The following is a 25,878-nucleotide window of genomic DNA, read 5'->3' on the forward strand; positions in this document are numbered from 1 at the left end:
TGGCCTGGGCCGGCCCACCGGGTGAGCCTCGTCCGGCCCCCCCCCACCCCAATCGCCACCCCCCCCACCTTCCCCCACAGAGGCAGCCAACTCGGGCTGGTTCCTGTGCCTCAAAAGGACTTAGGTCAGGGACACTGGAGGTGTGGGACACGCAGGGAGGCAGCCCCACCACACACGACCCCGTGGGAGCTAGAAGAGCCTGAGCGTGGAAGTGAGACTGCAGGAAGTGGTCGGGTCAGTCTCAGGGAACCTGCTGCCCATCCGTGCTGGTGGCCAGGAAGCGGGGGACACTGCATGCCGACTCAGCACCTTTCACCCTGGGGCTGTGGGAGCCAGCAGGTGGGGGGAGGCTCAGGGAGGAGCGGTCCTAGGGTCCCTGGGGCACTGGGGAACCCTTGTGCGCTCCTCTGACCCAGCTCCCCAGCTGCCCTTGCTGGAGCCTGGGGGTGGGGGCATCCATGAGGCTGGTGAGTCACTAGGCAGCCCAGGCTGGTCTGGGAGGTTGGCCACGGCTGCCTGACAGGCCTGCGTGGCTCTGACCCCTGCCCTACCTGGGATGCTGGTAGCAAAGGCGCCTCCCCTGCCTGACCCCTTCTGTCCCAGATGCATCAGACACTATAGCCCCAGGCCCGAGAGCCCCAGCCCCTGCCGCCACTGTGGGTGGACAGGGCAGTGGATGAATAAGGGGCAGTGATGGATAAGGACGAGTCCAGTCCCCTGCAGCCCCCCCCGGAGGGCAGGGGGCAGGAGGAGAGGGCTGAGCAACTGGGCTCAGGGAGAGCTGGACCCGGCTGCCCCGCCCTGGGGGAAGGTGAGGGCGGGCCCCCTCCCCCCACCCTCCCCGCCCCGCTGGCCGAGCTCCCAGCAGCCAGCCGCCGCATCATCAATATTTCATGGGCGTCAATAAGAGGCGGCGGGACGGCGGCTGCAGCAGCATTCTCGCCAGCCCCAGCCACAGCTCTCTGCAAGGATCGACCTCCCTGCCCTGCCCACCACCATGGACGTCTTCAAGAAGGGCTTCTCCATCGCCAAGGAGGGTGTGGTGGGCGCCGTGGAGAAGACCAAGCAGGGGGTGACAGAAGCGGCCGAGAAGACCAAGGAGGGGGTCATGTATGTGGGTGAGTGTGGGCGAAGCAGGGCGTGGCAGGGTGCAGCAGCTGGGAGGCTGGAGGCAGGGATGCCCAGTTTCCGGGGGCCAACCTTATCCCCCAGCTCCAGGGAGGCATTTTCGGTGGGGTGAGGACCTGGCTGTTGACTCAGGGTCTCCAGGCCCTGGAGCACCCCCATCCTTCTGTACATAACCCCTCAGCCCCCCATTATGTGCTTTGACCTCCTCAGGACCCCAGCGTGTCTGGGGCAGACAGCAAGAGGGCACTCAGCCCTCAGACACACCTGTCTGTGCACATACACACATGTGCACGTGCACAGATGCAACCCAGTGTCCCCCAGCCCAGCTCTTGCACCCCTGGACTCAGATGAGAAGCCATGCTGAGCCTGCAGCCTCTGTGGGATGAGTGCGCAGGTGCTCATCAGTCATATCCTAGATCCCCACCCTGTTCAGAGTGGGGGGCAGGGGAGAGGAGCCTGAGCCCCAGGATCCTGTGCAGCCCCACCCCCCTCAGCCCCTCAGAAGCCAGTGACTCAGCTCTGTCCTGTTGCTACTTCCGAGGCCCCGGCCACACCCACTCGGGTCCAGACCCTATGGTCTCTCCCAGCCCTGTCCTGTCCACTTCCCATCCATTCCCTTCCTTCAGACACAGCCGGAAGCAGCCTTTGAAGGGACTGCTGGCCCCCGGACACCATCCTAACCCCCTGCTGACCCCACGGCTTGTCCAGCTGTTCTGTATTTGCTCTCACCACCCCCCACCCCTGCAACACCAGGAGGGGTAGGCTGACGCCTCCATTTCCTCCACAGGAGCTAAGACCAAGGAGAATGTCGTGCAGAGCGTGACCTCAGGTGAGAAGCCCAGGACCAGGGGACATGGGGGCTGGGACCTCCAGGGACTGCAACCTGGTGCTAAAGCTCCAAGCCCTCCAGACCCTGAGGCTAGACCCAGGGTGGGCCTCCTGGTTTCCCCAGCAGCATCAGGGCTCCCCAGAGTCAGAGAAAGGGGCAGCCCGGGGCTTCTAGTGGAGCCAGAGTTTTGAGCGCTCTGAGAAAGGGGCTGCCCAGCCTGACTTGGGCAGGCCAGGCCCATGGGGGCAGGGGGCAAGAGGACGAAGGCTAGTCGGAGTGCTGTTGCAGTGGCTGAGAAGACCAAGGAGCAGGCCAATGCTGTGAGCGAAGCCGTGGTCACCAGTGTCAACACAGTGGCCATCAAGACGGTAGAAGAGGCAGAGAACATTGCCATCACCTCCGGAGTGGTTCGAAAGGTGAGATGGGGTCCCAGAGAGGCTGGCTGGTGAGGAGGCATCAGTGCCTCATGACCTATAAGGAAGCAGAGACTTAGAGGCCCAGGATGTGTGTGCTTCTTTTTTCTCACACCCATTAATGCCTGGGATCCTCCCAATGACCCTTGTGAGGGGGGCAGCTTGGGCGCCCAACTGGAAAGTGAGGCTCCAAATCACATCTTCTTGATGCTCAGCATTTGGGAGGTACCACATTTCACCCGTGAAAGCAGGGCCCCATGGGGCCCCGTGTGGTGACAGGCAGCCTCCTAGGCCAAAAACACTGGGCTGGAGCTGTGAAGTCACCGCCCACAGGCCTAGTGGCCCGCCTCCCTGCAGGGCCCGGTGGGTTGCCTTCCCCTCGCAGCAGGAGCAGGGAAGCAGCGCCCCCTCGTGACAAAGCAGGGAGGGTCCTGACAGCGCCCTTCGCCTTCGTGAGTTTGCACAAGTGTGTGTGTGTGTTTGTGTGTGTGTGTGTGTGCGCGCACGCGCGTGTATGCGTGTGTGCGCGCACTCCCCTGGGCGGCTGGCTGCAGAGAGCACGGGAGCAGTCAGGCACTCCCAGGAGGTGGAGGCCCCAGGGGTGAGCTGTCCCAGCACCCACCACAGAGCAGGCTCTACTTGAGGCATTTTACACTTACTAACTCATTTAATGGGCCCCAAATCCCCAGAGATGGGGTGTGGAAATGAGGCCCAGAGAGGTTACGTGAGGTGTTCAAGGTCCCAGGGCTGGTCCTGGCAGTCTGCAGTTCCCAGGGCAGTTAAGAGTGTGAGGTAGCTGGGGTGGGGGAGAGCCCAGTTTATATGGGGGGCAGGTACAGGCTGGGTACAGGCACCCAGCAATGAGGATCCCTGCTTTGGGAAATGCTGGGGAGGGGGCCACCCAGGCACCCACTTTCTGCACCAATACAGGGTCCCCATGTCCTTGGAGTAGGCAACTGCTCCCTGTCCTCACTCCCAGCTCTGCCCTGGCTAGCTGTGTGACCTTGGGAAGCTACTCAACCCCTGGGGACCTCCATTACCTCATCCGTGACACGGGAGGAGGTGAGAGTGCCCGATTTGCTGTGACAATGTATAATTCTGCAGGGAACTTGCCCCACGTGAAACCGTTACTCCTGGATCATGCTGAGCACCCAACAGAAGCAGGTGACTCCATCATCATCATCACCTGGGCAGGACCCACATGTGCTCTGGGAGACACCAGGCCCCTCCCTCCCAACAAAAGAGGCCCTGGGGTAGGGCCAGGCTGCTACTGTGTCTCTGAGAGGGAGCCTGGGCCCTTCTCTTTGGCTTTGACAGAGGGCCGGTGAGCCTAGGGAGCCACCCAGGTCTTAGGGTATGGGTGGCTGCCCCAAGAAAGACATTTCCTGGTGACACCTAAAAACCAGTCACAACTGCCCCTCCAGTGAACCATAGAAGGATGTGGCACTGCCTGTCCGACAGCCCTTTCCTTCTGCGGGCCTCATCTACCCACCTTGGGGCAGCAGGACTAGACAGGGAGCTGCCTACCCTTTGCTTGAAAGGCCTGCCCCAAATCTTGCTGAACAGTTTGGTGCCCCCGTCTACCAAGGATGTCCCAGTGGTAGCACGGACATGGCAGGATCCTCTAAAGGTAGGTGCTAGGACCGGGATCCTGCCTGATCACCCAGTCTGGTTTTGCCCATAGCTGCCAACTTAGGCAAGTGTCTGGTTGGGGTTAAGGGAGGAGGAGACAGGAAGTGGGGAGGATTGTATAACCCTTGCTGGCCCAACCAGACCAGCTTCAGCCAAGAGGCCATCCAGGAGGCAGGCAGATAGAAAGATGCTGCTTGTATAAGGATGGGCCTGGAGCAAGCCCAACCTGATCCCTACAAGTCCCATTGCTTTAAGTTCTGAGGCCTTGAGCTGGATACTTGGCCTCCCTGGCCTGGAGGTTGCTGTATGAACAACAATGGCATATCCCTCCTCCTGGGGTTATTTGGGAACTAAGTCAGACAAGGGTGTATGATCATGTGATTTGGGGACACTGAGGGTGCGTCAGGCCTCAGGTTTCAGGGCCACAGCCCTCCCCCAACCCACTACACCCCGCCCCCCCCAACCCAGTCCTCCTCAATGCAGAGGCTCAACCAAGGACAGCCCAGAGACTCTGCTTTAGCTTGGTGGGGGGCGCGGGCTTGTAAAGCTGGGCTCCAGGAGACTTGGTGCCCCCAGAAGGCCTCAGCATGCTTGGACAGAGCCCCCACTGTGGGTCTTTACACAAGGCTCTGTCACTCCCGTGGTCTGACTGGTCCTCACACTTCCTTCACCTACTGCCCTTCACGCACAGCAAGGTGTTGAGGGCTTCTGCTCATCTCTGAGGCCAGGTGGATGAGCCCTGGCTACAGAGCAGCTGGAGCCTCTGCACACTCCACACGGTCCCACATCCCCTGGGTCCCCCTTTGCTCCCTCCCAGGAGGAACTGGAGCAACCAGCCACCCCGCAGGAGGACAAGGCAGCCACAGGGGAAGAGGAAGTGGCTGAGGAGGTAAGTGCTGGGCTCCCAGAGGACACTGGGCAAGGCTGCTTCCCTCCCAGGGTCCCGGATCCCTCAGGACAGCCCCTTGACCTTCTGCAGCCCCCTCAGCCTGAGTGGGAGGTTCCCTCATGAATGATTCCCTTAGGGTGAAGGGCCAGAGATGACTCCCAGCCCCATCACACTGGCGGCGGGGGGGGGGGGGGGGGGGACCTGGGGGGGTGGCTGCTGGGGGTGGAGCTGGGGTTGTGTGTGAGGGGAACTCTCTCTCCCAGGCCAAGAGTGGAGGAGGAAACTAGAGGGATGCCAGTCGGCCACGGAGACCCCGAGAAAGAGCCCTCTGCCTTGCACCCCACCCGCTCCAGGCACGCGGAGTGCCCAGCCCAGAGCGTGACCTGGGTTGCCCATGTTCCCACACCCACATCTGGCCACCCACAGGCCTGTCCTCCTAAGCTGCCTCTGATGACTTTACCTCCCTCACTCCCTCCCTCACAGCCTCTACCCCCTGGTCCTTCTGAACCCACAGATGCTGCTGTGAAATTTTGTTTTTAATGATTCCAAATAAAACTCTAATCCTCACCCCTGGCCATACGTGCCCATGCTTCCACTTTGTGCTGCCTCATCTGGGAACAGAAGCCAGGCCAGCCTGCTGGTGGGCCTGGGAAGCAGGTCTGGGGCCAGGTACCCTTTGGGCAGACCCTGGGCATTTCGGGAACCTTCTGAGTGTAGGCACCGCCTTCAGGGAGCCCACACTGTTGTCTTTTAACATGGAGCGCTTTTGGCTCCCCCAGACAACCTCGCACCCCTCCCTGGAACTGAGGGTAACCTTTAAAGATGTGAAGTCCAGGCCCATAGCAAGTCCTCTTTGAGTCCCCCTCAGTGCAGAAAGACATGACCCCATGGCTCCTCCTGCCTGGCCCCAGCTGGCCTCAAGCTCCCACCAGCTTGGAGCTGGGCTTTGCCATCCTTTACCAGAAGTCCTATCAGGTATCATTAGAAAAGACGACGCTGAAAAGCAGGAGAGTGAGCCTCCACCCTTTAAAAGTAGTAAAAATGAGCTCCTCCCAGGCCTGAGCACTTTACCTAATTTAATCCTCAGAACAAACTCTTGGTATGATCCCAGTTTCCCTAAGGAACTGAAGAATGGAGAGGTTAAATAACTTGCCCAAGGGCACAGAGCAAGGAACCTCTGGGAATGGGCAGAAGCCAAGGTCGCCTGGCTCCAGAGCCACCCAGTTAATGACCACGCTCTGCTGCAGGACCCCAGACTGCGTGGTCCTGTTTCCAAAATAACCTGGGGACCAGGCTGGCAGGTGTCCTACATGAAGGGCTATTGGCATCATGTCCTGGGGCCTTGTTCAGAGGTGGTGGAGAGGTTCCTTCCCCTTTGGCACCCAGACAGTTTGGGCTCAGAGCATCTAAGTGACTTGGCCCCAAGCCTCCAACCCCAGGTGTTAGAGCTAGAGCTTGAGTCCACCCCCGAATTCAGACACGACCGAGATCACCCCTTTCCCATCCTGCCTCAGTGGTGGGAAGCAGGGGTCAAGGCCAGCCCCGTGGGCTGAGCAGGGTTGTATCCCAGTCTGCTGGCCATGGGCATCCACTGCTGAGGAGACAGAAAGGAGCAGGAGGCTGCTGGTCCCGCAGACCCCCAAATCCTGCCATGGGAGGAGTGAAAGTTCTAGAGGAGGTTCAGGGCAGTCAGGGGTGTTAATGCTCCCGGACTCAGATGCATGCACACAAGCAGGCCTGTGCACGCCTAGGAGCAGTCCACCCGGGGCCTGGGTGTGTCTGAGAGCTTGGACTTTGAGAGACAGAGAGAAGGAGGGAGTCTCATAAGGTGACAGGGGGAGGAGGACACCTAGACCCAGGCCCCGTGCACCGTGCATCACCAGCCCTGCCTCTGCCAAAGAAATCTGGCAGGGTCCCTGCTGCTTGACTCCCACCCTAGACACATACTCAGGGCCTGTTCTTGGGGTCAAATGCCAAACATCTAGGTTCACACTATCCAGGAAGCCTGTTCCCGCTGGATGGCACCTGTACTGCTCGCAGCCTTCCAAACCCTATCAGGGTGCCTGGGTAGCTCAGCTGGTTAGCTCTTGATCTCAGCTCAGGTCTTGATCTCAGGGTCGTCAGTTCAAGCCCTGTGTTGAAATCCACGATGAGCATGAAGCCCACATTAAAAAAATACAGACCCTCTCTTATGTGCTCTGGGCTCCTGCGGTTGCGCCTGGGTTCCCTAGAGGAACAACCGCTCTCTCTGGATCCCTCTCCTTACCTGAGAATGCTCCCCTGTTGAGGGGCCCCCTGCTGAATGTGGGGCAGCCTTCAGCCCACTGAACCTTCACAAGAGCCCTGTGAGGAGATTCTGTCTCCCCCATCCACCCATCAAGGATGGGGCACCAGGGCTCAGAGAGATGGACTTGGCCCGGGGAGTCCGACTGCAGTGCCTGCTACTTTAGAGACACTCAGCTGCCCCTATCATCACTGTGCCTCTCACAGAGGCTGCTGCCTCCCTGTCTTATTCTCGTCCACTGGGACCTGCACCAAAGAGCATTAACAGCCAGCCATGAGCTAACTGTTGTGGTGAAAAGATCTTCGCAGCCAAAAGGCCTGGTGCTAATGGTGGGAATTCAGGAGGACATGGGCCAGGCTGGGCTCCGCGGGGTCCCCTAGGCAGCAAGAAGGCAGCTCCTGCCACACCTTTGTACTCTGGGCTTGGCCGGGCTTAAGGCCAGGAGGAGAGGGCGTGGTGGCCACTTTGTTCCTCTGTCATTGGAGTCCCCTCCCCCCATCTGAACTAAGCGCCTGTCCTTCTACTTGCCCGGGGTTGACCTCACCTCCATTAATCCATTCTCATTGTGTGTGAGCGAGCAGGTTTCCAGACAGTCCACAGGGTGGCTGACACTCCACGGTTTATCCCTCAGCCTCTCCCCCAAGCTACCTCCTCCCTAAAACATTAGGGGCAGGGCATGGGCCAGCTGAAGGGACCTGAGTATGCAGGGTCTTCCCAGGGCTCCAGAATATGGAAGACTCCCACACCACCCTGGAGATCAAGCACTAGAGAGAGAGTCCAGCAGCCACACCAAGATGCACAAGCCCAGCACGATGGTGGCCTCCAAGCTCCACACGTTGGCTCTGGAGTGGGAGAACGTGGGGCAGGGTGGAGGCCCGACCAGCACACTTGAGTGCCAGGGGCTCATGCCTTTTGGGTTATTTTGCTGTTCTCGGGATCTGTGGCTCCACCACTGGTGCGTGGGCCTCTAACCCCACTCCCAGCGCCCCTGGGTCATCACATCAGGCGTGCACCCCATCCTGGGAAAGGTGACCTCAGCGGTTTGAGGCTCGGCCACTCCCTTCTTTGCTGTGTGGCCTGGGGAGATTCCCCGCCCTCTCTGAACCTTGCCTCCTGCCCAACTAGGGGGGCTTTGGTGACCTAAGGAAGCAATCTCCTTGCCTGGGCTGGGCACACACAGCAGCTCTTTCTGTCGTTCCCCTCCACCTTGGACTGCTTGCTCCCTGAGTCTCTCCCCTCTGTGCTTGCCTGGTCCCAGTGGCAGCAGGACAGATGGACAGTCTGCAGTGTCCCGGCCGGTGTGTGGGGACAGCCAGCTTGATGGTTGTCGGGGCAGTCCACTGTCGCAGGTTCGAGTCCCGGCCATTCAAGTCTGGGTGAGACCAAACGCACCCTCTGTGTCTCAGTTTCTTCCTATAAACTGCTAATAACACCAATTTCGTGAAGTTGTTGAAAAGATTATACAAGAGGCCCAAAAGCCTTAGGGTAGCACTAAGGTACTAGGTAAATGCTCAGTAAAAGGCAGCCGCTATTGTTAATGTCGATTCCCGCCTCGAGATTCTGACCTGGCGCGGAAGCAGCGCGCACCCGATCCTCAGGGTCAGGCGGACGGGGAGGGGCGAGGTTTGTGCGCCCCCCTTCTATTCCAGCCCATCTCTGGACCCCGACCCAACCCCTCTGCAGCCCCTCTTCCCTGTTCAGACCCTGGTGGGGACGGCCGCCTTCTCATCGCCACCGGCCGGAGGACGGGATGTGCTCTCCGGTTGGTGGAGCCTGGAGCAGGGCTGGGTCCGTCTCTGGAGCCTGTTTGCCGGGAAACGCCCCGCGCCCCACCTTCCCCGCCCCGCGCGGGGCGGGCCGGCCCTGGGGCGCCTTAAAAACCAGAGCCCGCTCTCCGGTCGCCGCAAGGTGAACAGGATTTAACAACGCTGCTGCTACCTTAGACGACCTCGCAGACCCCCCGCAGCCATGGCCAGCAAGGGCTTGCAGGACCTGAAGCAGCAAGTGCAGGGGGCGGCCCAGGAAGCGGGTGAGGACAGCGCGCGACCCGGGGCACATGGAGCGGAGGCAGAAGCCCGGGGTTGCGCATCAAGTCGGTGGGCGGTTCCGGCTGGGGAGAGCCTTCCTCTGAGATGCAGGGACGGGGCCGACGCCCACCCCGCTCAGCCCAGGGGATGAAGCCTTGAGGCAGATGGGGGAACAGCGGTGCCCGAGGGTTCGTGGTCCGATTTGGGCATTGCCAGGAGCCAATATGAGGAGGCTGAGCGGCGGGGACCGGCCCCACCCCGATCCCGAGCGGCCCCACCTCAGTCCTTAGGGGAAGGTAGAGGTCCATGGAGAGAGCCCGCTGCGCACCCCGAAATCCACTTCTGCCTGCTGGGGTCTCAGAGGAGCACTGGACCGGATGGGATGGTGGAGGCGGCTCCACCCCCCCCCCCGCCCATTGTTTTGCGCCCCCTTACTTCCCCCGCCCCCACACCGGAAAAATAATCTTTTCCAAGTCCTCACCCAGAGGGACTCCCCACTCTCACACCACAGGGCAGGTCCCAGCCTTGTTTCTCCATCTCCAGTTCTTTCCTCCTCGGACCTGAGGTTATGCAGCTGGGGTGGGGTAGGGTAGACTGGGGCTAGGGAAAGTGAGGAGACCCCTGGGCCCACCAGCTGCAGCTCTTCCAGTCCCAGGGCAGCCTCCCTCAGGACTCTGGCTCCCAGTCTGTCCTGCACTTATCCCACTCAACAGACAAAACTCACACTAACTCCCTCCTTCACCAGTGCCCCAGGGAACTCCCATGGTTGTTCCCCTGAAATTAAAATGCTACCAGGAAGCCTGTCTATAGGACCCTTCCTTCTGGGCCTCCCTTTCCCCATCTGTAAGTTGGGTGCAAAGGCTCCTTCTCTGTGGCCCTGACTGGTTCTGTCATATAAGGCCCCAAGGGGGACAGGAAGGGGGGTGCTTTGTGAGCCACAGACCCAGGGCCTGCCTGACCCCCTTACACCTCCCTGGCCCAGGGTCTGAGTAAAGCAGGTTCTTTCCTGTTCAGCAGCAAGGATGTCAGATCTCTAGAGGCAGGAGCCACTTGTCTGCTCACCCAGCAGGTGGGACCCACTTGAGGTCCTGGAAGCCCTGTTCACCATGGGCACAAACTCTGGCCCAGAGGACATGGCCTGACCTTGGAAGTGTCACCTCCTCTCTGGACTTCCATTTCCTAATGCCTTAAGTTGCCTGCCCATGGAGGCACTACTAGCATCACTGCTTGTGACGAGGTGAGGCACAGGAGGGAAGCCGTGGTGAGAGGGACTCTTGCAAAAGTGGACTCCCGTGCACTCCAGGTGGGAAATCAGGCATCTGGGCCAGGCTTCTGGAGGAGACATTGTGAAAGGGGGACATGGTTCTTCTTGGGCCATGCCCAGGAGCAGCGGCAGACCAGATGCCAGCTCCAGCCTCTGTTGGGATATTTTCTCTGCAGTCCTGGAGTTGGGAAGAGAAGCAGGCCAGAGGGGAGGAGCCCAGAGTTATAAATAACTAAGAACACCCTAGAGGCATGGAAAGGGCTCCTTGCCTAGCTGGCTAGATGGTCTTAGTCAAAAGACTTCACTTCGATGGCATTCGTCCCTTGGGCCTATAGGACAGACAGACTACTCCAGAGAACAGATCGGGGCAGGGGTGGGGAAGTAGCAACGGTGGGGGTCCCTGTGGCCAGCAGTGTCTCAATAGGGGCTAAAGGCCACATCTCTCTGTTCCAGTGGCTGCGGCAGGAGCATCGGCCCAGCAAGTGGTGGATCAGGCCACAGAAGCAGGGCAGAAAGGTCTGGTGTGCTGGTGGGCAGGAGGGTGGGCAGCCCCCGCACATTCCCCCTCTCCCCATTCAGCCCTCACTGAATGTCCTCTCCTTCATAGCCCCTTGCCCACACTGCTTCCTGGGGATGGAGATCCAGGCTAACCCTACAGGGCTCTGGTTCCTAGGGCCTCACCCTCATCTGCTTTCTCCTTTCCTTCCCTAGCCATGGACCAGGTGGCCAAGTCCACCCAGGAAACTATCGACAAGACTGCTAACCAGGCCTCCGAGACTTTCTCAGGTTTTGGGAAAAAATTAGGCTTCATGTCATAACAGCAGGGAGACATGGATGCCTCCTTCCAGGCTCTCAGCTCTGGCAGGCCCTAGGCCTGCTGCCTTATTAAAGCACTTGTTCCTACCTTGTGTCCACTTCATGCCTCCCCACAAGCTGGGCCCAGCCCTCTGTCGCCTAGAGCTGAGCCCCCGTATCCAGAAACCCAGCCTGGACATCCAGAGTTCTGGCATTCCAAACTGGGAAACCCAGGCAGACTGTACGAGAATTCTTTTCCCACGGTCTCAACAGCAAATCCAGACGCTCCCTTATCCGAAGTTCGACGACATATCTGTGCCTCCCGCTCTGTTCAGGAGCCACCCCATGCCCCATTCTCAAACCGTTCCCCCAGCTTCGGGAACCCCGCCCCTCCTGGGAGGGGATGCTGGGTCCCTAGATGCTCGAGGGGCTCAGCTCAGTGTGGGGGGCGAGGGACTCCAAGGGCTGGAGCTTAGGGAACTTCTCCCTGAGACCTGCTCCTGGAGGCTGGGAGAACCAAGGCATCCCAGGGCTGGGCGCCTTCGAGGACCGTGGGTGGCCGGAGCTCTCGGGGACAACAAGGAGTCGCAGGAGCGGGATTTCCGGTCCCCCCTCACCGCGGGGTGTTTGTGCGCCGGCCCCACCCGGCGATGAGTCACAAGGCAAGACCGGGAAGGCTAGGACGCGTTCCGACCAGCCACACCCGGCAGGCTGGACTGGTGAGCGTTCCGCGCGGCCGCCGGGGCAGCCCCGCCCACGAAACGCCCCCGGAGGAGGAGCAGGAACGCACTGGGCCGTACACGTGGCCGTGAAGTCGGGGACCGGGCAGTATGCGTGCGTGCGCGACCCCCCCCCCCCCCCCCCCCCCCCGTCCCGCTGGGACACTTCAGGACTTTCCGTTCAGGGACGGAGACTGGCCTTTTCGTCCCGCAGGGCCCTAGGAGGACTAGACTTCCCGCAAACTTAGTTCCCCCACTCCAGCACGTGTCCACGCACGCGACACCAGCCCTGGGTGACTCAAAGTTGCCACGGGATAAGGCGCGGCCCTGGCGCCAGGCGCTGGCGGCCCCCTTCATCCGGACCCACTGCCACACCGCGGCTGGTGACGCGGTCTGCCCCTTCCCCACCTTCGCGTCTTTGCACACGTTATTCCCTCCTCCCGGAAGACGAGCGCATAGGTAGCCAAGCCTTTTCCATTCAAAAATATTAACTACGCTTTCCAGTTCGGGGGAGTCAAGAGGGAGAAGATGAGTCTTTCCTTCCTGCGTTGACTCAAGACCGGCTTCTGCAGGGAGCAGCGCTGTCGTGGGGTACCCCGCCCCGGCCCAGATCTCTCTCTGGGTGCAGCTCTGCTCAAGTGACCTTTCTCTTCTCCCATCTGGGATCCCTCCCAAGGGTGGGACAGGTCTTCTCCCTCTCACCGTTGGCATCTCCCAGCCCCACCCCAGGGCCAAGCCCTGTTCACTCTTGTTTTCTGGTTTGCTGACTGTACCCGACTGTACCCAAAAGAATGCCTCGCCTAATCTGCAAAATGGGCCGCGGCTGCTCCCTCTGGCCCAAAAGAAGGTCCTCAAAAAGACAGCTGGGTAGTGTGGAGGCGCTTCCAGCATCTCCAGGAGCCCCGGCCCCCAGGTGGGTGCCAAGGTCAGGAGAGACCATCTTGGGCCACAACTGGGGGGAGGCCAGAGGGGCTGGATTGGCAGAGCCCTCACATCTTTTCTGGTGTGCTCCCTTCCGGTGGTGACTCAGAGAGAAATCCCCAGGGCCCCAGCAATCCCTCTTTATCCAGTGCTCCTCAAGAAATTGCCTTAGGGATGGGTGTGGGACACAGCTCTGGCTAAGAAGAGGGGAGATCACATCTGAGGGCCAAGGAGCTTTTAGGAAAGATTTTTCCATCCTCAAGAAAAAAGAAAGAGAGAGAGAGAGAGACAAAAGAAGAAAGAGTCCTTCATCTTCCACTGGACATTTTTTGTGGCTGGAAATGATGCTTGGAACTGTGGCGGCCACTTGTAACCAAAGGAGGAAGAAGCTTAAGGAAAAGCCAGCTTGCTGATGAGGGCAGAGCAGACATATAGAAAGAAACTGGGTCCCAAGTGACTTTATTCAGTCCTAAATTAACCAATTTTTGAGCTGCCACATGCTAGCGAGAGGGAGGATTTGGCTTCCCATGGTATTTTTTTTTTTTTAAGATTTTATTTATTTGTCCGACTGAGAGAGAGGGAGAGATCACAAGTACGAAGAAAGGCAGGCAGAGAGAGAGGGGGAAGCAGAGAGCCCGATGCGGGGCTCGATCCCAGGACCCTGAGACCATGACCCGAGCCGAAGGCAGGTGCTTAACCCACTGAGCCACCCAGGCACCCCTTCCCATGGTATTTGAGCCACGGTGAATGAGGTTTTTCTCTTGCAAACAAAAGCTTCAGTCCCCATGTTACCTGGATGCCAGCATCCTGCTGGCCTCACCTACTTCTCCAGCCTCCTCACTCAACACCCTGTCCCTCTTTGCCTCAGCCACATTGACTTTTCACATTTTCCTTGACATCATGTTCCTGCTCACCCCAGGGTCTTTGCATGTGCTGTTTTTTCTACCTGGAATGCTCTCTATCCTCCCCAACAAACTAGTCTCGCCTAGAGCGCCTACCCTTCATCCTTCAGGTTCCAGCTGCCCTGTCCACCCTCCAACACACACACACACACACACACACACACACACACACACACACTCAGAATGGGTCCAGCCATCACTGATAACACTCTCACAGCCCTCCTGTACTCCCTTTCCACAGTTATTCTAACGAGTCCTTTCCTATGTGCTTCTTTGTGATAGTTGTCCATGGGGCTGCAACCAAGTCCCTTCTACTGATGAGTGCACACCCAGTGCCTAGAGTAGTGCTCGGGAACATTTGCTAAATGAACACAGTCATGACTGTCCTTTGGTTCTCCTACCAGATAACAGTGAGTTTGCATATTGTCACATTCACCATGGGTGCCATTATTGTGTGCGGCCCCTTCCACACTCTTCCTGCCCCATGCAACTGGCCCTCCCATGGCACCAGGCAAATGCTTGTTTCTGTGTGCTCTGCTCCCCAACACTGTGAACCCTGAGGGTGGAAGTGGAGGCAAGGCCAAGTTTGACTTGGTTTTGCTCAATGTCTGGGACACAGTGAGCACAGTACCAGGGGAGGCCACAAGAGCCTATAGGAGCCCAGGCCTATCTCCGTGAGGTTCATGAAGCTAGCTGAACTCAGACTGACTGAGGAGGAGAAGGCTGTGGCCATCTGTTGGGTATTGGTCAAGGCTCCAAAGATCAGTTCTCCCATCAGCAATTCCCCCAGATAATTCCTGATTCTCCAGATTCCAGTTCCTCAACTAGACAAACACAAGGTCACTAACATTACATATTGGTTCCCCTGGACTTCTCAGCTCTGATTCCTGTCAAGTTATAAACTACATAAGAGACAAGGAGCAGGGTTTTCTATTTTGACTTTCTCTCTCTTTATTTATTTATTTTTAAAAGATTTATTTACTTATTTTAGAAAGAAAGAGATCTTGCATGCACCTGAGCAGGAGAGGCAGAGGGAGAGAGAGAGAAAGGGAGGCAAACTCACTGCTGAGCACAGAGCCCAACGACATGGGGCTTGATCCCATGACGTTCAGATCAGCACCTGAGCAGAAATCAAGAGTCAGAGGCTTAACCGACTGAGCCACCCAGGTGCCCCTATTTTCCACTTTTCAACCCCATTCTCTCTTTTTGGTTGTTATTTCTCTCATTTCAACTTTTTGAAATATTTACATTCCATTCCTCTACTCTGAGCCACACCTTTGTTTTGCCTTAGATCTGCAACTGAAGATATTAAAATCTCTCTGCCATTCTTTTTGCTAAAATATTTTTTGCTATCCATTGGTTGGTTGGCATTAGTCCTCTAGAAGGTTCCTCAAGAATGAAATATTTGCTGATAAAGTGGGAAGACATCTCGGATCTAAGCTCACAGTTGCTATAGCTACGCCCCTCTGGTTATTGCAATGGGCCCATGAAGATTCATTGTGTTCTATATTTGTGTACAGCGTTTTCTATTTTTAAAAAAAGTTAGGGGCGCCTGGGTGGTTCGGTTGGTTAAGTGACTGCCTTCGGCTCAGGTCATGATCCCGGAGTCCTGGGATCAAGTCCCGCATTGGGCTCCCAGCTCCATGGGGAGTCTGTTTCTCCCTCTGACCTTCTCAGCTCTCATGCTCTCTCTCACTCTCTCTCTCAAATAAATAAAGGCTTTTTTAAAAAAAAGTTAGAAAGTTAAAATTAAAACTTTATTATTCTTATTTCATTAAACAATGTTATTTTGTTAATTAACTTAAATTTTAATTTAGCTAAATACGCTAATGTCAGTTCCTCCCTTCTGATCATTGTATTGTGGTTGTGTGAGACGCAAACATCCACAAGGGAAGGCTGGGGGAGGAAGATAGAGAAACCTCCCTATCCATTGTAAAGCCCTTGTATTTATGACATTGGAGGCTGTTGGGAATCCAAAGTTCAGATCTGAAGTAGAACTTCCCAGGCATCAGCGGGACATTCTCGTGGAGAGGGTCGGGCTGGGGACTCACCCAGGTTCTTCTGTTCAGGAGCCTGGCCTTTCTTCATATAAGTGTTGGGCTCACCTTCGTAGCCGTGAACTGAACTAACTTCAAGAAGGTTCTACAGGCAGCCTTCTTTCCCCAGTTGTGGCCTCCAGGGGTTCAGCTCTTGCCTTTCCAAGGGCTCTCTTGTCTCTTGGAAGGTGGTCTTCTTCTAGAGAAGCCCCTCTGGAGTTCCTTGGGCTTATTCCACTTCTTTCTTCAGCTCCTCAGGTTCAAGTTCTGTCCCAAAGAGTTCTCACTCAGAGGGCCATCTCATCCCAGAAGTGAGTGTTGCTGGCAATGTCTGAGACGCCTGCTACCCAGGCCCTTCCCCATACCCTGCTCTTCGGCACTGGCCTGTCTTCCCCTGGGTTCACCTGCTTCTGGATTTGCATGGTTTCCCAATCCCAATCTCCTGATTTCTTGAAATTAAGTTTGACCTCTGGGCGTTGGTGAAGGCCTGCCTTTGTCCTCCTCCTCCTCCATATGGTTTCAAGGAGGAGAAATGGGACTATCCGGAATTAAGCCGCTGCCTTGTTTCCTGCAGACCCAGCAGTCTGGCAGGCTGAGCTGGTGCTGTTTTTACAGAGAATCTGTATCCACTCTTCACCTGCTCCTCCCTGCCCTCGCCCTGGGAACCTGCCCTTGTGAGCTGCATCACCAGGGCTCCTGAGGCCTCAGCCCCAGTTAGGTTCAGCCAGTGGGGGATGTATCGGGAGAGCAGAGAGGGCAAGGAGAAGTATTTATCCCTCCTGCGCCCTCCTTGCTTGGCATGGTTTGGCAGAGGCTGTGTTCCTCTGCTGCTGCTCCTTGTCTGATCTTCTCCTAAAGCCACAGCTCTCCTTGGTGTCTGTACAGGCTCTCCTTTGCCCCTCCCAGGCCCAGGGAGGTAACCGCTCTCGCTATTAAAGGTCCCTGGGCACCTTGCCATCCTTTGCTGTTCTCTTAAATCTGCCCACAGCTTTGTGGGCATCAGATACCCCTTTGATGTGCCCTCCGTTTTTCCACCGGAACCTGGACTGTCGGCCATGGATGTGTAATATTGACATGCCAAGGAAGTCCTTCTCTGCTGGCCCACAGACTGTCGCTAGGAGTCTGGATTTGGTTCCCTGTAACCGGAAGGGGTTGGTGTGCGCAGGGTTTGTAGGCTGAGTCTATCCTGTGAGCTCAAATCCAGGAAGCAGAAGGAGGAGAAGGCAGGACAGGCAGCCATGACACTTGACATTCGTGACATCTGCAGTTCAGCTCACATGAGTCGTCCTGCTTTGGACACAAGATAGCCCCAAGTATTGGAGTACTTAAAATCAACATTCTTTGTTTTTATTTTTCAGGACTGGTCATTGTTAAGTTGGCAAATTGTTATTTGAAAAATTAGCTCTCTGTGACTTGGTGACGCAGCCAGTGGGTCCTTTGCCAAACTGGGTTGCTGAGCACATTCTACTTGAAGGATTAGTAGGCTCCGTGGAAGGCCTGAGTGTCCAGCCCCGATGCTGGGCTTCATCTTCTGACTCAGGACAGGCTGACAGGTGCCTGTGTTCAAGGGCTGCTCCACGGGGGCCCAGTGTGAGTCAGGCCTCTTCCAAGACTTGGGATGATTCTCTCCTGAGTCGTCTTCCACCTCATGGAGGCAGTGAGGTCGCTCCCTACAGGAGCTGCTTGAGCTCAGCCCCTCCCACCAGCATCCAGCCCTGGTCAGAGGGTCTTGCACGGGGTGGACTGGGAGAACAGGGAGCTGGTCACAGCTAGAGCTGGAAGACCAAGGGGGGTTGGACCTGGGCCAGAGCACCAAGGTCCAGGCCCCCAGGCTGGACCTGGGCAGCTTGGCCTCTCCAGGCCCCTTGCTTTCTCCCTGCTGGGTATTAGGGATCTTTGTCTGGACCTAACCTTGCCAGCAGCTCTGGGGCCATAATGTGTTGTCACTGGAGTCAGGGTGCTCGTACCTGGGCAGTACAGGGTCTCATGGGCAGGGAGGGTGACATGGCAAGGGCAACAGTAGCCTGACAGTGGAAGAAAAGTGTATCCAGAAACTGTGCTGGACTGAGCTCTGGACTGGCACTGGGACCAAAATCCTACTGAGGGGCTGAGCCCTAACAAGGGCCTATTGAGGGGCTAGTGATCTCCTGAGGAGATGGAGAGGAGTACCCTAGCATGGGCACAGGTAGGAAGGGGTCTGTGGAGTCTGGAAGCCATTCCAGAAATGCTGAGTGACACCACCATCCATGTGGCACATGGAACAGGCACAGCAAGGACCCCTGTGGTCCTGGGGGACCCACACAACCTCAGAGGAAGGGGGTTTGATGGGTCCAAGGAAGTTCCTGTGGGTGTCTCAGCCTGATTCCCACCAGGTGTGTCCTGGAAGCTGCCCTCCAACCCCCACTGCCAACTCAGCAGTGCTGCCTGAGCAGAACATTCTGGTATTTGGCTGTGATAAGGGGAGAATGGAGTCTCAGGGACCTACTTAAGCTCCAGAGCCCCTCACTTCACAGCCTCCTGTGAGTCTACAAGGTCACACAGGGCCATCTGTAATACTTGCAAGAGTAGTAGTATTATGTTTTTTCCCCTCAAAGAGGGCCTCTCCAAATTGTTTAAGACCCAACCACTCCTGCCAGCGGAGAATGACAGGTGGTTGCTGTGACCCTGTGACCCAGAGTTTCTGCTGCCACAACACCCCCTCCCTCCCGGGGGTGCTGGTCACAGCTTGGGGCCTCCTAACACCAATCAGGAATGTGGGAGGGCCTCAGCCCCATAACACCCAGGCTGTGAGGGCCCCAGATCAGGTAAACACTAATTAGGGCTCACTACACCCTCCTGAAAAGCTCTGAGGGCTGAGAGAGCAGGCAGCGGGGAGGCCGCTTCAGACTCCTGCCCTAGGCCTGGATGGCATGAACAGGGACTTGGGAGGACTTTTCTTCTGTGATCCCTGGCCATTGGGGTCACAATCCCCAGCCGTCTGCTCCCTCTACTCTTTGGCCCACCCGCTGGTCAGTCAGGGCTCACTGCCAAGCACATCAGTGACAAGGGGGAGGGAATAGAAGTTTACCAAGAGCTTGCACACGTGACCCCACCGACTATCAGTGACATGGCCAGGAAGGCATGGCTGTCCCCATTTTACACATGAGGAAACTGAGGCTCAGGTTGGGCCAGTGACTAAAGGGTGTGGCACATGGCATGTGGTTTGAGGCATCTCTCTCCATCCTGAATAACTAGGGAGGCAGCCTGGTCCCTTGAGCATGTGATACATCAGGGGCTGGTGGAGTGGCTTTCTGGAATTCTGGCTAGGGCCACCAGACACACCTCCCCTAGTGGTGGTGGCGTCCTCCATCTACTCTTCTAGGACCTCCTGGGGGGCACTGGGCCTCTGCAAGAAGCCAGACCCCAAGGTGCAGGGATGGCCAGGCTCCCTACTGGACTAGTTGCTCCCGTGCTGGGCCGTTTGGGTGCTCAGGTGCTCCTGAGCAAGAAGCAGCTGACAGCAAGCCAGGGGTGACTGTGTTCTGGTTAATGCTGTATCCTCCTCAGCCTAGGGCAAGGTACCATGATGAGGCCCCCACCCCCAACCCCTCAAATTTCTAGTGAAAGCTGCAGAGACTGCGGAGCTGAGGTCTTGGGGTCCAGTGGCCCCCACTTTACTTGTGTTCCTGGCCTGAGCAGCCATCCAGGTCCCCAGGTCCCCAGGCCCTCAAGCCCCTAACTAGGCCACCCTGGGGATCCTGAACGGCAGGCTGGAAATCCTAGGTCTTGTCTGGGAGTGCACCAGTGCCAGGGATGTGGGAAGCTCAAAACTCAGGGGGCTGGCAGGGGTCCCCAGTTGCCTCTCATCCCGCAAAAAAATCAGGCCTCCTGCTTTGGGGGAGGGACATGTCCCAGAGCTGACTTCTCTGTCCAGTCCCTGACCCTCACAGGGTCCCAGAATACAAGGTGTAGGGGTCTCATACTGCCAGAGGGGCAAGGTTGCCCTCACAGTGCTGGGGTGGCCCCACCCAGCCTCCTCCTCCTGCCTCCACCTACGCTGACTAACCAGCTGATCTCCTACTTGGCTTAGGCGGGGGCCCCGTGCTCCGGAGCCCAGGCAGGCATCAGGGGCATCTATAAAAGGACGCAGGGCCAGGCCCCAGCATCCTGCTTGCTTGCCACCTGTCATCTCACGATGCTGGGAGGCCTGGGGAAACTTGCTGCTGAGGGCCTGGCCCACCGCACTGAGAAAGCCACTGAGGAAGCTGGTAAGAAGTCCGAGGCTCCTTTCCACCGGGGCCCTTCTCCTAAGGCTGGGAGGGCTGGGGCCTGTTGAAAGCGGATCCCAGCAGATTGGAGGTAGGCCTTGGCCCCTTGACAACCCTGGCCAGTCAGCCCCACAAGGACAGAATGGAAGTGAGGGGTATGGAAGCTGAGGAGGGCAGCTTGGGTGGAGTCATGAGGGGTCCAGTACCCCAAACAGGCCTCTCCGGGTCAGACCTGTTTCTGGAGTCTGTGACTGAGGGCAGAAAGCGACTCCAGCTCAGGGGACACGGGGAGAGCCGTGGTGCTTGGGTGAGCTTTGGATAGCTAGAATCTGTCCGTCTGGAAACCTGGGAGCCTTTTTTGAATATCCTCTACAGAAAAAGGAAAAATGGATTTTTATTTTTACCATCAGTTTAGAGCTTCAAGCATTTCTTCACTAAGAAACCACCAAGTCTGATTCTGTTCAATGTCAGCCCCTAGGGTTTATCCAAAGGACATTTTGAATTTCTTTCAAGTCCCCAGAAACCCTTTCTTGTACACAGACTCCCACAACTGTATGCTGGAGATGAGTCTGGGTCCCAGCGGGCATTTTGTGAAACACAGCCCCGTGTCCTGGTTGGCCTCTGTGGTTCCTCCTGGCTGGCTGCGGCAGACACATCTGTCTTTCATCGGTTAAGCTGCAGCTGGCCTTCCCTGCCCGGTCACACCTGCCACTGGCTCTGAGCTCAGTCCCACCCCCAGTCTGCAGGTGAGGGAACCAAGCAGCACACAGTGGAGGAGAATCAGAATCAGTTCTTCTGACTCCAAAATCTTGCAGTTCTAGCCACTGCCACCCAAACGTCAGATTCCTGAGCGGTCAGAGAGTTCTCTCCTGCTGGAGGAATTGCTCTGGGGTCTTGGTTTTGCTGTAGATGGCTTTGGGACTTGGCCTCCCGCTGCAGCTTCCATCGGGCTGAGGCAGGCCAGCGGCGCGCCCGAAGGTGCCCTCATCTGGGAGATTATATAGATATATTCCACCTTGGCCCCATGCCCCCAGCGGGCAGGAGGGCCTGCTCTTCTGCATTCCAGGCCTTGCCAGGCCGGCCAAGGGCCATGGAGAGCCCCATGCCTTTGTCTGGCTCACCTCAGCTTGTGTCCCAGCAGCCAGGCCCCACGGGAGTCTCTGAAGCAAGCCAGCTGGGGCTCCTTCCTATGGGCTGCTCGTCCTGCCTGCAATGATGTCCAGGATATCCAGAGCGGTCTGGGTGCCGCATTGAGAAGAAGCTGGCTTGTACTGTGTTTTCACTGTGGGCTTCTCCTCTTTGTAGTTCATGCCGTGGAGGGGGTGGTCAAGGAGGTGGTGGAACACGCCAAAGAAGCTGGAGAGAAAGGTACGGCTGGGGCTGGAACCAGGGAAGGAGAGAAGCTAGGTGCTGGGAGCAGTCGTTCTTTGCCTAACCAGGTCAAGCCCTGACCTTGACGAGGCATCCTTTCAGGCAGTATGCAGTTATCAACACTCATCTGAGACCACGGACTGTACTTTGCTAAAGCAAGATCTATCCAGACAGTCCTTTCTGGGGCATGTTAAGACGGTGTCACAAATGACTATGTGGCAGCCGGCTCGGACAAAAAACATTTCAGACAAAATTCTCTATTTATATAAATATAAATTTACAGAAGTATATGTGTGTGTGTGTGTGTGTGTGTGTGTATGTGTGCGCTATAGTATAGTGATGTAAAAATACTTTCTTCCTTACAACAAAAGAGATTCTAGAGGGATCAAGGGCTCTGTATTAAATACATGAAATTGTTAAATTGTTAGAAGAGAAGGTAATCTGGATTATCTGGAAAAGGATAAATTGGGTAATCTGGGAAAGGAGAGGATTGCTTTAACTATGTCAGAAAACCTAACAGCCATAAAAGAAATATTAGGTAAATCTGACAATACAAGATTTCTAAATTTTTCATAATAAAAAAAAAAGGGATGAGCCAAAAGAAAAACCACACACTGAAGAAAAGCATTTGTAAATAGAAATGATGAACTGATATAAAAATGACCAAAAGACAGAAGCAGGCAGCTGACAGAGAAATGAGGTCTGAGTAGGCAGTGTGCCCTTGAGGGGAGCAAATGCTGTCTCGCTCTGGACTGCAGAAACCCAAGTTGTGGGGGGAAATAAAACCACACTTGAATGCATTCCTCCGGGAGCCCCGCTGCCCTCTGTCCCATTGGGGCTCCTCCAGGGCACAGTCCAGTAAGAACCACATCCCACAGGCCACTCCAGCCCTACCAGCTGGAAATGTTTACTTAGCTCACCGGACTTTATTCTTCTTTCTTCCCGAAAGCCATTGCTGATGCCTTAAAGAAGGCCCAAGATACAGGGGACAAGGTGGTGAAGGAAGTCACTGAGACGGTGACCAACACAGTCACAAATGCTGTCACCCATGCAGCGGAAGGCCTGGGCAAACTGGGACAGTGAGCACATCCACCTCTGAATCTCAATAAAAAGCTGTGAAATGTGTACACCGAGCCCTGGATTTTTTCCTGTTTGGATGGAAACCCTGCCCGTGTCCCCAGTGGCCACTCTGCCGGGGCAGGGGACCTGCATGTTGACAGCTTCTGGGGGTCAGTAGGACCCCATGGTTAATCAGTTGTGCTGCCCTCACATTATGACTTCTCACATCAGCAAGGATTTCTGGAAGAATTGTTAGGGTCTATGCAACATTTCAAAAATGGTTATTTTCCTAGACACTATATATAGCTTTCAGAAACCTCTATGCTTCCAGGACATCCCAAGGGAGGAACATAATTCAACTCACATGTTCTTTGGGTTTTCCTTGAAGTGTTCCTATAGGCCTCAAGGAAGATCGTGGACCAACCTGATGGAGAGTGTAGCTGGGCAGCTCAGACTGTTTGAGATGCTTCACATTCTGAAAGAAGCATTTGAGCTGGACAGACAGTCATAGAATCAGGTCAAGTAGTAACTGAGTCCACTGCTTACTGGCCGTGGAAGCCACTGATGTATCTTTCCCCAGAGACTTTTTCAGGCCCAATTGATAGCAGTGGCCAAGAACGCCTGGCCTCCGCCCCTTCCTGCCATGAGGGGTCAGCACCATAAAGTTAAACCTATGTGCAAGCAGCATTTAGCTTAACATTTTGGATTTTAAAAAAGGAAATGATTTGTAAAGAAGAGGCATCGCTTAAGTATCTTGCCGGAAATTACTTGTTCTTCGCAGAAATGAGAAGAAAAGATGTTTAAGGAGCATGTCAGTTGGTCACCACACGTCTGGCTTTTTAAAAGTGGCTTCACAAGTCTTTTTTTTTTTAAAAGATTTTATTTATTTATTTGACAGAGAGAGATCACAAGCAGGCAGAGAGGCAGGTAGAGGGAGAGGAGGAAGCAGGCTCCCTGCTGAGCAGAGAGCCCGATGCGGGGCTCGATCCCAGGACCCTGAGATCATGACCTGAGCCGAAGGCAGTGGCTTAACCCACTGAGCCACCCAGGCGCCCCCCTTTTTTTTTTTTTTAAAGATTTTATTTATTTATTTGACAGAGAGAGATCACAAGCAGGCAGAGAGGCAGGTAGAGAGAGAGGAGGAAGCAGTAAGTAAAGCAAACTCAAACTTGGGGAAGAAGAGGAAAAAACTGGTAGCATGTATCTAGCAGACATATTAATACTGTTCCTCTCTGTATCCATGGGAATATGAGAGATCTTCATTTTCTTTCTTTTTTAAATATTTTACTTATTTGTCAGAGACAGAGAGAGCACAAGCAAGGGGAGTGGCAGACAGAGCCGGCAGGGGGAAAAGCAGACTCCTCACTGAGCAAGCTATCCAATATGGGACTCGATCCCTGGACCCTGGGATTATGACCTGAGCCGAAGGCAGACACTCAACAGACTGAGCCACCGAGGCATCTTAAGATATCTTCATTTTCTCCATGACACAGTTCCATGCTGCTTGAATTTAAGAGCAAAGCAACACAGACAGATTTTTAAATGTTGTTGAGAGCACATATTAGCTTATTCAAGATCATTTGCTGGTTAAGTGCTACTCAATGTTTATTGGCTTGCAAACCTTGTTATTGCTACTTGGTGACAAGATAAGTGAGAACAGAGCATTTAGAAACTTTTACAAAAATCTGATATTGCCTGGACTTCCAGGAGCGTGATCAGCAGATGATGCTTGTTGAATAGGGTAGAGACCAGCTCTGGGTTGTTGAACGTGAACTAGTCACATGAAAGAGGACCATGTAACCCGATGTATTAGATTAGCAAACAAAATAAAATTGGTCCTTTGCCACGGAGAGCTGAAGAAGCACTGCCCGTGGTTCCTTAAGTTCACCTTGCAGTGTGCTATTCTATAATAAGAACTTCTCCCACTTTCTCTTTACTGTCTGGTATGCAACGAGTGGTATGACATCAGCCTCGGACAAGCTCTATATGTGTTAGAAAAAGCAACAGGTGGTGATGTCCAAGCAACGGGCAGAGCAGGGACCTCCAAAAATTTCCTTGTCCATAAAAGTAATGAGAAAACTGGCAAAAATATGATCAGAATAAAAAATTTTTTTGGTCCAGAATTCTTAACCAAAGGCTTACAGCAATCCAGGGAGCATTTATGTAAAAGAAATTAAAAACAAATAAACAAAGTCTTCTTCAGAATGGCAAGCTCTGGATGTTTTTAAGTTACCCTATTCTGTGCCCCACCCCCCAACCCCCACCTTCTCCAGTTCCATGAAAACCCATAGCCTAGTGGTTACTGGAAAGAGCTGAAGAAGCTTCATTTCCAGAAAACTGTGCTTATTTCATTTGACTGGTGGTTCCAGTTAAGACCTCATTGCAAGGCTGACTTTATTTGTCTCACTAGGAGCTCACCCAATGTAAATAGCTTTTCCCCGGGGGTTGTCATGAAACAATTAGAGGCAATTAAAAAAAAAGATTTCATTTACTTGTCAGAGAGAAAGAGAAAGAGAGCATGAGTGCACAAGCAGAGGGAGCAGTAGGCAGAGGGAATAGCAGGCTCCACGCTGAGCAGAGAGCCCAATGCAAGACTCGATCCCAGGATACTAGGATAATGACCTGAGCTCAAAGCAGACACCAAACCCACTGAGCCACCCAGGCCTCCCTAGAGGCAATTTTTTTTAAGCTGGTGGCCTCATTGGATAACAGTTTGGGAAATCAATAGGCGAAACAAAGCAAAGAGCTTTAAAGGAAAAACTGGGGAATGAAATGTCCATAGGGATTTCGAAAATTCCAGTACATTTCCAGGAATCTAGAAGGCCATCACATGTGTAGGGCTGTGCATGTGCTCATTAAAGACTGGAAAAGGCTCGAAGCTCTCACCTCTAAACGACCTTGAGGCTCTGTGCAAGGAGGAAGTGAAAACCAAAACAGATATAATCTGCCCAGCTGAGTTTTGCAGGTGAGGCTCAACCTGCACTGAGTTCCCTGGCAACGATGGGAGACCTACCGATTCTGGATAAATCTCTGTCCAGTCATCAGCTAACAATTAAGCTACACGAAGAGAAACTTCAATGGCAAAACACAATAAAGAAAACAGACTGTAGAATTATTTCAGAAAAGCCACTACACAAACACTTAAGAACAAAAAGCAACAAGGTATCTGGGGGGAGGGGTGTGGAATCTGATTTCAGAGTTGCCACATTATATTATTCAATACGTGTAGTTTTCAGAAAAAGAACGTTATGCAAGGAAAGACATTATGACTCATTTAAAGGGGGGGGGAATGGAAACTGTGCCTAAGTAAGCCCAAATATTGGACTAATCAGAGATTTTATTTTTTTCCCCAAAGAATTTAA

At 55.0% G+C, this 25,878-nt stretch overlaps 3 protein-coding genes across 3 annotated transcripts; all 3 read left to right on the forward strand.

The window, feature by feature from the left end:
• Nucleotides 1–140: 140 nt before the first annotated feature.
• Nucleotides 141–5,466, forward strand: SNCG (synuclein gamma). Its single transcript, XM_047703559.1, is given in 6 exon segments — nt 141–912; nt 915–1,118; nt 1,916–1,957; nt 2,246–2,373; nt 4,820–4,891; nt 5,155–5,466. Coding segments are annotated over 6 exon segments (489 nt in total). The 5' UTR covers nt 141–893; the 3' UTR covers nt 5,179–5,466.
• A 3,582-nt stretch (nt 5,467–9,048) lies between these two features.
• ADIRF (adipogenesis regulatory factor) lies at nt 9,049–11,369 on the forward strand. Its single transcript, XM_047703518.1, has 3 exons — nt 9,049–9,204; nt 10,920–10,982; nt 11,178–11,369. Exons 1-3 carry the CDS (start codon nt 9,144–9,146, stop codon nt 11,282–11,284), a joined length of 231 nt encoding a protein of 76 aa, XP_047559474.1. The 5' UTR covers nt 9,049–9,143; the 3' UTR covers nt 11,285–11,369.
• Nucleotides 11,370–19,926: 8,557 nt separating this feature from the next.
• On the forward strand, nt 19,927–22,582 carry FAM25A (family with sequence similarity 25 member A). The gene is made up of 3 exons (XM_047702529.1): nt 19,927–20,086; nt 21,392–21,454; nt 22,407–22,582. The coding sequence occupies exons 1-3, from the start codon at nt 20,014–20,016 to the stop codon at nt 22,538–22,540; spliced, it is 270 nt and encodes an 89-aa protein (XP_047558485.1). The 5' UTR covers nt 19,927–20,013; the 3' UTR covers nt 22,541–22,582.
• Nucleotides 22,583–25,878: the final 3,296 nt, after the last annotated feature.

The sequence above is a fragment of the Lutra lutra genome, chromosome 14 (assembly GCF_902655055.1).
Source record: "Lutra lutra chromosome 14, mLutLut1.2, whole genome shotgun sequence".
Classification (NCBI taxonomy): domain Eukaryota; kingdom Metazoa; phylum Chordata; class Mammalia; order Carnivora; family Mustelidae; genus Lutra; species Lutra lutra.

Coding starts and splice junctions, on each gene's coding strand:
- FAM25A (XM_047702529.1), top strand. CDS start 20,014: ATGCTGGGAGGCCTGGGGAAACTTGCTGCTGAGGGCCTGGCCCACCGC. Junction 20,087..21,391: donor GAAAGCCACTGAGGAAGCTG/GTAAGAAGTCCG, acceptor TCCTCTTTGTAG/TTCATGCCGTGGAGGGGGTG. Junction 21,455..22,406: donor CAAAGAAGCTGGAGAGAAAG/GTACGGCTGGGG, acceptor TCTTCCCGAAAG/CCATTGCTGATGCCTTAAAG.
- ADIRF (XM_047703518.1), top strand. CDS start 9,144: ATGGCCAGCAAGGGCTTGCAGGACCTGAAGCAGCAAGTGCAGGGGGCG. Junction 9,205..10,919: donor GGGGGCGGCCCAGGAAGCGG/GTGAGGACAGCG, acceptor TCTCTGTTCCAG/TGGCTGCGGCAGGAGCATCG. Junction 10,983..11,177: donor CACAGAAGCAGGGCAGAAAG/GTCTGGTGTGCT, acceptor TTCCTTCCCTAG/CCATGGACCAGGTGGCCAAG.